Below are 14,039 nucleotides of genomic sequence, written 5' to 3' on the forward strand. Positions count from 1 at the left end.
GAGAAAGACTGAAATTTGAACATTTCATAGAGTGCATTAGATCTCTTGCTGTTTCTTGCAATATGAAGTGAAGAATTTAGGGATCTCAACCCTACGAGGAGGAGGCATGATTTGTAGAGGCACAAAATGGCATTTTTAAAATTAAAAAATGGAGCACCAAAAAATGGCACCCCCTCCCCATTCATTGAGTTTCATGATGTTTATGCTCTCTTAAGCTTAGTTAACACATAATTGCAAAAAAATTGGTTGACCCCATCGAGTTCACATTGTTTGGAAGTGGTTTCAGTCCAAATGGAGGGAGAAAAGACCTCGGATTCGTGATTGGACTAGACAAGCGAGTTTTTGGCATTGAAAACTATTACCTTGGCCTCCATTGCTTGCTAGCTACTTCACTAATGTCAAAGCTTGCAGCTATTAAATGGGGTCAAACAAACTCCCATCAATGAACAAACACTTGCATTAGATTCCTGACATCAAAATCCACCTAGGAAAACTCTTAGCAATCTATGATCTACTCATTTTCCACCAAAATCACCACTTTTATGGCCCTCGAGTCACTTTTGTGCTTTATATTCAGCTCTATGTGATCAATTTAAGAGGTTAATCTAAACTCTTTGATGTTGTTGCATGAGGTGTAACACTTTATGGATGAGTGGATACCCATCAATATGGCTTCAAAATAATTACATAAACTAAGGATTTAATACAAGAATAGCTTCTACATTGACTTAAGGGTTATATGATAGTGAACAATTAGATAAATGGATGCTATTTCTATGCTACTTTCATCCTTTTTCTCCACATTTCATTTATTAGCAAAAAAGGAGGGAGAAGGTACCACATGATATGCTAGAGTTGGTGTTACCAAGGAGGGGCAAGACATTCATACTACTTCAACACATGCATGCACATGTGGATGTTGATGCACATACACATATACACATCTTCTTTTTGGTATTGAATTTTGTTATGATTTCTAGACTCTTAGATTAGCCTTCACACATGTTTTAGGCAAGAAAGTAACATCTATCCACAGTCATGCCCATCTATTGAGTTGTCACACCCACATCTTTTTGGAGTTGCTATTGTACGTTGCACCATGCACCTAACAACCATTCAATTAACTCCCAAAAGCTAGTAACCTCAATGTACATGGTCCATAGATGGTTAACTAATACGTTGATAGTGAGGGACCCACGTCCTTTGATGGCTTGCTATTCAATTGTCCATAGCAACCTTCAAAATGATTGTTAGTAAACGTGCCACCTATATGATAACTTGTTATTGTACAGGCAGTCATGGCACAAGTCATTACAAGGCTATGGCACTCTTCATTTCATTAGAACCATGATTGCATTGAGAGGCCACTCTTAGGCTCCAATGAGTTTTGAACGCATGTGTTTCAATGGAAATGCATATAATGAAACCAATTTAGTTACTCAAGTTTGGAGAGATGAAAACACATATACACATCTCTCTCTCTCTCTCTCTCTCTCTCTCTCTCTCTCTCTCTCTCTCTCTCTCTCTCTCTCTCTCTCTCTCTCTCTCTCTCTCTCTCTCTCTCTCTCTCTCTCTCTCTCTCTCTCTCTCTCTCTCTCTCTCTCTCTCTCTCATACCCCCAGTCACCTTGAGGGGTAAGCCCCCATAACTCAAAGTACAATTGATCGACAAAGCTTCAAAACTATAGCTTGAGATTTAAACCCATGTGTATTATGAATCAACAAAAGCAAGTCACTCTTTGATGGTCCCTTTTCATGTAAAGAATAATGAGCTATAAGATTCTTGATGTATATGAATGCCAAGTACAAGCACCATCTAAGGAACAAAGTAGGTACTTGCCTTACATAATCCGACAAATGGGTAAAGTGTAGGGGCTGAGGAATCTTTTTGTAGGTGAAAATTTTTATGACGTATTCATTTATATAGAACAAGTGTTCTTTTGTACTTTAATGGAGGAGCTTTGAGAATTTTGAAGTTGTCAAAAACAAGCATCATAAAGCACACCCACCTAGAAAGAACTTCTGTAAAATTTCATATTTTTAAAGCTAATTTCAATTCTATATGAGCTTTTTAAATAACTTTTGTAAGATTCCAATATTTGCTATCTTTATAGTATGAGAACTAGCAAACCAACACTCAATTTGAGACTTGTAAGGTAGAGAAATTGGGATAAGAGTGTAAAAGGACTTGCCATGGAGCAATTGTTGAGCCTTTTGTTGCTTGTTCTAGACATTTGTTCATGAATTCTTGAGTCTAGAATGGACGTTTGCACAAGTAAAGAGGTTTGGTCAATCTGTCAATCATAAATAATGATATATCCATTTTAAAGGTAGAGGTGTGTGTGCTTTGAAGGTTGAGCATCTACTAGGAGGTTGGAACTTTGAGGAGCACAAAGGTACTACTAATAAAAGAAAGAAGTTGGGATAATGATTTCTTCTCATAGACAAATGTTCAAGTGCACTTGCACACTTGAAATCTCCCCTTAAGTAAATTATTGTAATGCTCAGATAGATAAAACCTTGTCTCGATTTCGGGTTACCATGACTAAAAGGAGACATTGCAAAAGAAGAAGAGAACCTCATGTAAAGTGAGGGCTTGTGCCATGGCCATCCTTGAGCCCTACTTGAGATGCCATTAGGCCCCTTATCCCTAGGGATTGCACAAGCCTAAAAACCATAGGTGTCTGTGTGTACACTTGATCCTTAATGGGAATTGAACTTCTACTTTATTGAGGGTTGCAAATGCATTTGGTCTTAGCCATAGACATGCACCATCATTAGTTTTGGGTGCTGATATATGCAAGACTTGTAACATGTGATGAGAAGTTGATAAGCGGAGCAAACTCAATGACACAAAAAAACATGCAAGTAAAATATCTACGAGACTTGAGTTTAAACTCCTTTCATTTGAAACCAATGTGCGTGGATATCATTCTCCACAAGCAATACAAGAAACTTTCAAGGTGAGATGGAGAGGTCTCTGTACACAGCTGTGAAGGTTTTTGTAAAAGCTACAGTGAAAGCTCCATAGCTTTAAAAAGGCAGAGATTTTAATGCGGACATTTTTTTTTGATCCATTTTGGATGCTCTAGAAAAGGTGGGGATAAAAGCTTTGAAATGCGCTAGAAGCTTAAGAGAAAAGGCATGGGTTGCAGATCAATGGTACATGGTGATTTGATGGAGAGTTCAAACTATGTAGGATTCGATCCTTTAGCTCGCTTGGGTGTGGTTCTCTTTCCCATTGCTCCTCTGGGGTATTGCTTGCTCTAATGTATACATTGATCCTTTAGCTCTCTTGGGTGTGTGGTTCTCTTTTCCATTGCTCCTCTCGGGGAATTGCTTGCTCTATCTATACAATGATCCTTTCGAGTGTTTGCTCTTTTCTAACATTGTTTCATCCTTACAAGTTACATTAATTTATGATTTATGATACTTGGGGCCCTGCAGGGTCCGGGGGGGCCTTGCCTCGATTTTTGCGGGGGGGGGGTTTTACAAGGCCCTAGGCTAGGGGGGGCCTTGGTTAAGCGTGGGGTCTAGGGGTCTACAAAGAAAAGGAAAAACAATTGCTTTTTGATTTGAAGGGATAAAAAGGAAAAGAGAAAACCTTTTGATGATGATGCATGGGGGGATGTGCATGAGGACTCAGGAGGCGCAGTTGCATACGTGGCAGCAGGCGGGCAGACACACGATGCCATCTCTCTCTGACGCCTCATGTGGATCATAAAACCCCTCTCGGCTCGCTGAATCATAGTGCGAAGGTGGGGCCCGCGCCCCGATGCCAACCAAACTCGTCGGTGGGTCTTATCGCCCACGTGGCAGCCCAATGGGGCTTCTCACCCTAGCTTCTGCCACGTTGCAAACCCTCCTTTGCTGACCTGGACCCCTTATGCCACGCCATTCCCCCCCCCCCCCCAACTCCCCAAAAACGGGTTGTTCGCATGGACACTCCTAGGACCTTATGCCCCGGAATCCCACCCCCTCCTTAAGAGGTTGATCTCATGGACAGTCCTAGGACGTTTCGTCACACTTGACACATCAAAGGCCCAGGTGGCTTCTTAGAGCCTGGTTCACGCGCTTGCCCTTGTAGTTGAACCTAAAACATTTAGCTTAAAATCTTGCAATAATACTGTGCATTTTTAAGGTTAATTTTTTTCTTTAAAGTCTATGTCATCAAGCTAGATTGGCTAATATTTAGCTCCCAAATAAAATAAAATATCTTTTGGTAGATGATAAAAAAACCTTTAGCTTAAAATATTGCAAGGAATATTGTACATTTTAAGGTTAAAAACCTTCTATAATATTAGAACGTTTTTGTGGAAATTTGCTAGATTGAACTTCGTCTCTTTGAGAACCTTGATGCCATATATCAAAAGCTAAATAATTTCGCACTATCCTTGGCTCTCCCTTATTTCGCACATCCTTGTGAACTTCAAATTTCAAGCCTTGAGATCGATGTGAGACTGGCTCTTAATGGATAGAGCTTGATCATGATTTCCTTAATCCATGCATCACTCACATGCCTTTCAAACTTTAAGAGTGTACTTACAATATATGCAAAGAAAACTTTGGGAAATACGATTAAAAATGAGTTCAACTACATTCAAGATCTTGAGGAATGAGGATACGCTTTACATTGACCTTACAATAGTGCCATTCTTTATGTAGCCAACTTTAAGAAAACAAAAGTTGTTAAATTACTTGGCACCCATGTAATGTAGTTGATAGTACTAACTTAGCCCCCTTTTTAATGAGCACAAACATGAATTGCATATAGTGTTTGTCACACCTTAGTCATTGGGATAAAGAGGAAGGACAATTCCATTGTGACCTTGTTGTCATACATGCTTACCATTGTAGGCTAAAAAGGATTGTTTTATGTGTGATATTTTGGAAGGACAAATATTTGGATCTCTGAAATGCTAATTGATTTTAGAAGTGAAAAAAATAAGCCTTCACTTGCCTCCTATGCATCCCATGAATAACCTACCCTTCACAAGGTTAGTCATGGTTATCAACTCCAAGATTCCTTGCCACCTTAGCTTTTGACTCATCATGGTCAGCCAAAACATATCATGTCCCTTGGTAACAAGGGTAGTAGGATACAATTAATTGTGGTGCACAATGTGACTATTTAGTTAAGTAAACATCGCAAGGTCGATCACTGCTTTCTATGTAAGTCAAGCACTTACAAAACTAATATAAGTACTCACAGTATAGTGTTGTAAAAACCTACTAGTGTGCTTTCTATTATACCTAATGCTTGAAGCTCTCTAGTGCTCTTTTGAGGTGCTCCTTTGATAAGAGTCAAGCATATATCGGCCCACTTACAAACTTCATATGCAAAAACTCTTAAATTTAACTTGACAAATTTTGTTCAATTTTTTCTTTAAGAGGTAGGGGCTAAGGTCAACAACAAAGGAGTGTTGATTGTGGGGTTGTAAAAAAACTAATACCTCACTTTTTGTCATACCTGATTCTTGATGATATTTTGGCATACCTCTTCGCTAAGATGCAAGCATATGATCATGTATACCGTTTTTCCTAAAGGGGTAGCACTAACATCAAAGATAAATGATTGTTGATGCATTCTCAAAAAAAAAAAAGTAATGTGAACACAATGCTTGACTATTGCCACGAGGCAATAATTGCTAGAGGGATGATGTCTTTAAATGGTTCTCCCTTATTTTCCACCACATGTTGTCAAGGGGAAAATGGCCTTAGATGGTTCTCCCTCGGTAGAAAGTTGACAAAGCATCTCTATGGTTTCTAAGCACGACACTTGCTCTTTTGTATGTGGGTGATGCCATGACTCGGTGGTTCTTTTATACACACATCAACCAATACTATCACTTGTGTGTAACTATTATTATGCACACTCTTTTATAGTTGGGTGTATCTTTTAACTATTTATTGTTGTGATTGTTGTTTATGATATTTTTAGTGTTGATGGAAGTGATTTGTTCATTAGTTCTTAGACTAATTTTATTTATGGTTAGACTTAGTTGGTGTGTAGAGACACACAATGGATATGTTTGCGGAGCTCAATTGAACATTCGATTGAATAAGGCACATCAATGAGTTTATTTGTATGATGATGGTAGCCATTTATATTCATAAAGCATCTAATGGTGGATTATTAAAACTATTAAGTGCCTTTATTGAAAAATAGAAGTGAATAGCAAATTTAATTTTATAAGCTTAGAATCTAGTGCTATGAAAGACTTTGAAGAATAAAGTTTCCTATAAGAGAGAGGCTATGCCAAGGTGTGGTAGATGTCTACCTTATGTGTTTCATGTTGAAGATGTGATGAGACACTCCAACACATGGTGTGGGAGTGTCATGCCATTGGTCCTTTTTACAAAAGGTGGGTGGAGAACATCGGCTTCTTGGCAATATCAATGCTAGGAACACTATTTTTGGTGATTCTTGGTAAGCTGATTAGCCAAGTTATGGGATGTGCTTCATGGGGTTACCACAAGGTTCATTTGGACCTTCATGAACAATATGATTATTGATAAGATTTTATCTATGGCTTCTTTGAAAATGATATATTATAAAGATGAGATTTTGGTGGTCTTGAAAGGATTAGGGAAGAAGAACTTGTTTAGAATAAAATGTAAGACTCTTAGGAGATATACCTAAGCAGCTTCAATCTTTTGTTATGCAACATTCCCCACTATCACTATGGGTTGATCTAATATTTCCTTCATAATACAAATTTGCATTATTAAAACAAACTACAATAGTGGTTGGTTCTTTCTAAAACCTTGCCACATATTTTATGATATTTGTGATGGGTAAGGTATTACAAATCTCTTAGTCTCATTATTTTAGGAAGTTTCTATTAGCACTTGAAGGTGCTACTAAGGGTGACTAAAAACATACAATGAGTGTTAAGGTCTCCCTTATTGCGACATCAAATTTCAATCACTTGCTTTCTCTAGTCAAAATTTTTGGCATATAGACAGGGAGTAAAATTCAAGAAGTTTCATTACTTAATTCCAATGGATATAATGATGTCGTTGGAATGTTTTGGATCAACCAATGGTCTACAATACTTTTGCTAATATCATTGACTTGATCTTTTGATGTGTTCGTCTATCAATTTCAAGAGGTGACATTTGGGCTATCTTATAAGAACTACCAACTTGAAAGCTCCACCTCAAATGGTTTTGAAGCTAATAACAAGTATAGCTCTACCAATGCTAAAACCAGTATAATGGCAAAAATGAATCCCAAAATTTACAATTACTTTTTCGATTATTGTGCTTTGTGAGGGGAATTGGGATGAGGATGGTTATAATTTGGATCTTTGTCTTTTTATTCTGAAGAGTGTTTGTCAATCTTTAAGGGTTTATAAATGCGAGTATGAAATCTAAACAAACATGGACAAACCACACGAGGAAAGCTTAAGACTGCAAAAGCACACAAAGTCCTCTTTTGTCTGTGTGCTTCCCCCACCCATCTTTAGAGGGACATTTTTCCAAAAAACTTAACCATGGAAAGTATTCAGTAAATACAAGCATCTCTTTACTTGAGAGCTTTAAAAATAAAGAAGTACTTGAAGTTTGGGGTAGCTTTGCAAGTTTGTAGTACCATAGTACAACCAATATGCCTTTTGTAATGATATACATGCCTTTCCTCATGAAAAGAAGTCTTTTGTTGCTTGTCTTAAGCTCAAAACTTTGTGATACAAACCTCCTAGCAAAGTAACAAGCTAAACCACTTACTTGAGGAAATAATCGATCATGCACACACACTTTAGACTTGGATGGACACCTTGGATAGCTAAGTAGGCATCAAGTAAAATTGTCAAGCTATTGATCATAAACATTTTATTCCATAAATGCTGTAGATGGTTGGGATGGAGACCTTGGATAGCTTAGTAGTAAAAATGTCAAGCTATTGATCATAAACATTTTATTCCATAAATGGTGTAGATGGTGGGGATGCTTCCTTATTCAATACCGCCTTAATGCTTGTGACCAATAATGCTTATAAAACTAATGTGACATATATTAGGTGGTGCATAAGGGATAAGAAGTGATAGGCTAAAGGAGAGGCAAGGTTCTATGGTGTTTTGAAAGGGCTACTAATCATATTTTTAGCATGTTTGTGTTAAATCAATGAGATCTCTTGTGGTCCCCTTTCAAAGTGATCGATTTGGTGGGTGTGAAGGCATGCTTTCATGCCACTCATATTAATACTTAATGTGCTTGATGTGTATTTAGTCTCATCTTTAGTCCTTGATGGGTGTGAAGGCCCCCTTCCTAAGACCAACACATGATATTTAGTCATTGATGGTGTGAAGGCACCCTTCTAAAGACTAATGCATGTAGTCCCTTTGAAAGGGATGTGTGTGAAGGCACCCCTTGGTTTGTTTTGCACACATGGTTCCCTTTCAAAGGGAGATGTGCCGGTGGGAGTAAGGGCAGCCATGGTTTCGTGGGTAGGTGTGAATGCACCCATGGTTTCTTGTAAGAGCACTTTATGTGAAGTAACCCTAAGGCCTTGTCTACTTCTAGATTTTTAAAGTCCCCTTAGCAAAAGGGAGCGGTGTAAAAAGGTACCCTACAAGGACTTGGTTTATTTTACCCTTGTATCAGGATTAGGTTTAAGACTTCTGTCAAAGAAAAGGTCCCTGTGTGAAGTTACCCTAAAGGCCATTTTTACAGTTTTTCTTTTTGGGAAATTATTTGGGTGGTAAAAGAACCTAGAAAAGGCAAAGGGAGAGGCGAGAGTCGAGACCATTCTGCACTGCCACGTCAGCACGGTCGTGTAGTTTTTTGGGGGCCGGGGCGGGACGCAGGGATAGGATAAGGCAAAAAGGACGAAATGATATTTTAATGTGTTTGAAAAACACAGCTAGTGGATTTCCTAACATTAGAAAAAGCGATATTGATTTGCTCACATTTTCCCTGCCATATTTTCGATATCGGGGGGAAAAGGAAAGTTTAAAAGAAAAACCATTATGGCAAAAATAAATAATATTCCCAATCTTTTTTTCCTTCTTCGCGAAGCCTTTGTCCTCTCTTCTTCCTTCTCTCTCTCTCTCTCTCTCTCTCTGTGCGTTCTTCCTCTTCATTTTTTTTCTTGAAAAGGGGCATTTTTCACCATCGCCGCAGATATAGAGTCACACACACACACAGACACAGAGAGAGAGAGAGAGAGAGAGAGAGAGAGAGAGAGAGCCCTCGCATCGGACAGGTACGCCTCGCCCCCTTGCCTGTTCCCCCCTTCCTCCTTCCCCTCTTTCTGACTTGATCGCGTGCTTTTTTCTCATCGCCTCCTGTTTCTGTTGTTCTCATGTCTTCCTTCTTGCCAGATTAGGTCTTTCGGCTTCCCCCCTTCCACCAATCAGCCGCCCCCCAACCCCAAACCCCCCCCCCCCCCCCCCCCCTCCCTCCCCTTTCCCCCCACTCCCTTAAGTCCATCCATGGCTGCTCGCCTTGGCGCTGAGTCCTTCTCCTCGGTCCGTGACCATATGTCTGTATCTGCAGCCGGGCTTGGCAGCATACTACGAGATCAGAAGATCTTGCCTGGAACCAATAGGGCCAGCATGCTCCTGGGCTTGGCCCCGCCTTCCTTCCCTGTCGAACCACCCTTCTTTGATTCTGACACCTCGGGTGAGGATCCTGATGAGTTGAAGGAGGAAGACATCTGGGCCGTGGAATCAAGATCCTGGAATAAGCCCGATGACATGCATCAATTGCCTGGCCTTGATAATTCGGCCCTCAGCAAAGGGGATTTGGTCTTTGGCAGGGAGGATGCAGCGTTTGGCTTGCAGAGGAGGAGCATTGTGGAGGCTGCCCGGCCAACCCGCCGCCGCAATGCCCTTGACAAGGGGCCCGGCCTGACTGATGCCTTCACTGCCAATGCAGGTGCTGTGGGTCTCTCAAGACTGTCAGAGATCTCACCTGGTCATAAAAAGATGACTCCGACAGCCTCGTGGGCAATTCCTCAGCTTGCGAGAGGGGCTAATGAATCTTCTAGGAGGCAGATTGAGCGCCAATCTGCACCCGTGAAGGTGCCCGATTGGTCCAAGATTCTAGGTGAATCAGACACCAAGCTGAAAAGGATGGGCTTCTTCGACTTTGAGAATCGAGACGAAGAAGACGAACGGCTGCCGCCTCATGAGCTCCTTGCGAAGGAGAGTGCTCGGAGTGACAGAACCACATTCTCAGTCTGTGAAGGGCAAGGTCGGACCCTCAAGGGCAGGGACTTGAGCCGGGTGCGCAATGCAGTGTGGAATCAGATAGGATTTGCGGATTAAGGTTTTAACTGGTAGTATAGTCTAGAGGGAACATGCCCCAATTTTAACCCCTTATGCGAGTACAGTCACTGGCAGAATTGCTGGTTAATTATGTGCTGGTTTTGCCAAGAGAACTACCCTGTTTTATGGGCCGTGTACCCCCAAATTTAACCCTTTTGCAACTATATTAACAGGCAGGTTGGATGATAGGAGTGGCAGTTGCCGAGACAGCCCTCTCCGACTTGCGGGTCATAGTAAAATCTTCAAACTTAGTGGAGGCACAGTAGTGAGGGCCCTTTTTTTTTGACCTACTTATAAAGCAGAGTCCTGTCCCTCAAATAAAATTTTGAATTTTTGTATATGGAAACAGAGGCGTTTCAAGTCATCTGCCCTGTTTTTTTTCTTACATCAAGGAACAGTAAAAATCAATTGAGCTATCAAGATTCTTACAAGTTTCAAGCCCAAAGTTCAGAGCGGTGTTAGTTAGTCGATATCAATGCTTCTCAATGTGCGTCAGTTCATATCGTCAGTAATGTCTATGCGTTCGCTGTTCAGTGTGCTGCTGAAGCTTACAGTACTTGCACTTTTTGGTAGTTGCTTGGGTCAGTTGCTGCCTCATTACATATACTTTCATTGAGCAGTTACTTTTACTTTTTTCAGAGTCTATTAAGTCTTTTGCTTGCTGATGATGGGTTTGGCTCCATTAATGTTAACTCAGCATGTTATTTATTACTTGGTGATATTTGTGCTTGGTCATATCAGAAAGTCTGGTACTGTACATTTACATGCATATAAGCATAACATATCTTGTTCAGTTCATCTGTAGAAAAATGATCTGGATTGTTCTTCACCCTTCAGTTCTCCGAAGGGTCTCAAGTTTCTGCGCATTTAAGTTCAGTGATGATCTGATGTTGTATTTGCTTAGTTCATTCATGGCTGTACTGATTTGGTGAGCTTTGCAGATATGCCGTAGGGATTGGGAGTTCAACAGGACTTAAACTGTAGGCAGTTGTGATCTCTTAAACTATATCTTTGGGATGCTCTAAATATAAAATAGAGGGAGGTCTGGGCCTACTCATTAAGGATTTGTTGACGTTCACGTCTGGCGGGATGTTCACATGCTAAAAGTCAGAGAACTGCCTAGGTACTTGAGGGTGAATTGGCTGGTCTTGATGTCTGTAGGTTCTTCAATCTGAAGCATTTGTACTGTTTTGTGCAATCTAGAAGAGGGAGAGAGGATGGGCAACCTTGGCAAAGGTGAGAAAAGCAAATGTATGCCAGCAAGTCCGCAGTTCTGAGCTGAAAGGTATTTCAGGACATATCCAGTGTTGAGGTAAGTATGAAACTGTGCAAGCTTAACATTTGTCCCTTCTTCTCAAGATTTTCAACCAGTGTTCTGCAGCCTGTAGCTCATGCATAAATCTTGAACTCATCATGAGACATCTTTGATCTATGTAGCCAATGATGTTGAGGACTGTCAACAATCCAGTTGAACATTAGGCATCTTCACTTGAGGACTCATTCTTGTCCATTTTTTGTAAGTATGGTGACTAAGTTTGCTAACATTTGATGAGCTTCCTGATTGAACCATGCCACTGGCTGGTGCTCCTGTGTACTCTTTTCTTGCCAAGGATGTACCTTCTGAAGATCATCTGTGAGCTTTAGGATTTAACTGTTTTCTGGGAAACTAGTGTACCACTGTGGTTATCCGCCTTATGAATCGCCTGTCGGATTGGGCCTATCGCGTGGAAGGGTGTTGGAGCATATTTTCTGAAACATATTTCATTGGAATGCTGCAACCTTCTTGATGCAAACAATTGTCACATCAAAGCTATTAATAAAGAATCCTTCTCTGCATGCCACTTCTCCAGGCTGAGCTGTGAAATTTTAGCCACTTGATTGTGCAAAAAGAAAAAATCAGGCAAGAATTAACCAATGAAAAGGCACCCATTGTGCCAATTGCTAAGGGAATGCCAACAGCTCCCCCATTTATTTTACTCAAGTTTCAACCACCAAACATCATATGTACTTGATTTAGCTCCCAAATGTATAAAGTAATAATCATTTAGCCCAACAAATTGTCCAGACTTTAAAGAACAAGACAAAACAGTGCCCATGTTGCATGCATGTAAATATGCATTGTCATATTATTTGCATGCCAATGGTGCATGGAATGACGTTCCATACCTTAAATCTCATATCTAACTAGTTATGTTTGATATTAGCAAAGTTAGCTAATCGGAGTTGTCTTTTATGAGAATTTCTACATGGCCAAGTTATTGAAATTGAAGATTGCCATGATAAGGGGCCTTAGGTATTTGGTAGAAGGGAGCATGTGTTAAGGCAAGCACACTGTGACTTGCATGCACTGTGATGTCAGTTTTGGCATGGAGTCTCAAGTATAGTTTCTTGGCATGATGAAGTCCCCCAAGTATAGTTTCAAGCTTTAAGTAGTTTATTGGTTTTCTATACATAAACGAGTTAAAAGTATGTGTATCATGACAAACTTAAGAATATAATGTTTCAAGGTTTCTTTGCATCTAGCCTAAAGTCGCATCTCATGTTAAAAAAAGAAATAATAATGCGGTTGTATTTATATTACAAACAAAGGTATGTACAACAAAATGCCAGCGTACTGCAACAGAATTGAATAATCAAGTTTTTAATGTTTGCCAAAACGTAGAGACTATATATTCTTTGGTGAATTTGTCAGCCATATCTTTTACACATTGAATATCTTGTACATATCTTGTACGTAAGTCTAAAAGACTCCCAAACAGACATCCCCAATCTGTTGACACAAGCTAATAGAGTTCACATTGTCTTTTAACTTATATTTTAATCCATGGGTCGTGACATTTAAATTTTGAAAGTAACATGCAGACCATTGTATGTAATGGTGATGGAAGTAAAGTATTTACAACATCTTTCGAGGATTAGAACATGTTCAAACTTGCACTAGCTATTCTAATGCATCGAATTCCAGTCCTAATGCAACAAAATTTAGATCCATCATATTTTTAAACCTTGACCCCTTGCTTTATGCATTCGTGAATAGTGTAGTTTGTAAGTTAATTATGTAGGCAACAATACTTGGCCTTGACCCATGAGTTTTGGGCCTTGGCAAATAAGTTTATTAAGATTTTACAATTTCACAATGACAATTGAGCAACCTTCCATTTTTTAAAAAGTCAGAATGCCATAGCCTAAAAGATCCCAACCATTACCTTTTATAAGTTTGTGCTGGGGATGCTTGAAGGAGTAGGAGGTGGTGTTGGGTAAGTTGGAGGTTGAAGTTTTCCATTTTGTACATGGTTTGGGAAGTAGGGGTGTCCACATAACACTTGAGCTCAATGTGTCCCATTTTCTTGTTGATAATGACAAATTGCAAGGAAGGATCCCTTGCTTTGACTGTTAAGTTTCTTCAAGTGCACAAATTTTTTTTGTGCATCATGGTGTACTCTTCACATAATTTGTACTTTGTCCTCCAGGAGTTTCGGAGCAACCATTAGTTATTAGAATTACTTTTTAATCTTAACTTCACAATCCTAGCCTATTGTGCACTTCCATGTTGCCCCCTTAGTTCTATTATTAGCTTCCAATTTGATAGCCTCATTGAAGACTTGGCTCAATTGCTTGTAGTTGAGGAAGGGGCCTTGTTATAAGGAGCTCATGGACTATTGTATTGGAATTTTTGCCATGAAGCCTTTGGGGATGGCATATCATTTGTGTCCTTCAAGATTGGCTTCATGATGTTGCACAATCTTGGGACAGTCTCTCAAACTAG

General features: G+C 39.8%; 1 protein-coding gene across 2 annotated transcripts; it reads left to right on the top strand.

The window, feature by feature from the left end:
• The first annotated feature begins 9,051 nt into the window (after positions 1–9,051).
• Positions 9,052–12,444, top strand: LOC148038285 (uncharacterized). Of its 2 annotated transcripts, XR_015689331.1 has the most exons (3): positions 9,052–9,207; positions 11,215–11,396; positions 11,477–12,444. XR_015689331.1 is itself a non-coding variant. In XM_087670336.1 (2 exons), exon 2 carries the CDS (start codon positions 9,437–9,439, stop codon positions 10,271–10,273), a length of 837 nt encoding a protein of 278 aa, XP_087526462.1. In that variant the 5' UTR covers positions 9,072–9,207; positions 9,326–9,436; the 3' UTR covers positions 10,274–10,704. The 2 variants fall into 2 exon arrangements, 1 of the variants encoding a protein (XP_087526462.1); XM_087670336.1 differs by lacking the exons at positions 11,215–11,396; positions 11,477–12,444 and adding an exon at positions 9,326–10,704 and having other exon boundaries at positions 9,072–9,207.
• The last annotated feature ends 1,595 nt before the right edge of the window (positions 12,445–14,039 follow it).

The sequence above is a fragment of the Lygodium microphyllum genome, chromosome 3 (genome assembly GCF_053477565.2).
Source record: "Lygodium microphyllum isolate KBCC chromosome 3, Lygodium_microphyllum_v1.1.10, whole genome shotgun sequence".
NCBI lineage: Eukaryota > Viridiplantae > Streptophyta > Polypodiopsida > Schizaeales > Lygodiaceae > Lygodium > Lygodium microphyllum.

Excerpts from the sequence above, each read along its gene's own strand:
- LOC148038285 (XM_087670336.1), top strand. The coding sequence starts at position 9,437 with ATGGCTGCTCGCCTTGGCGCTGAGTCCTTCTCCTCGGTCCGTGACCAT.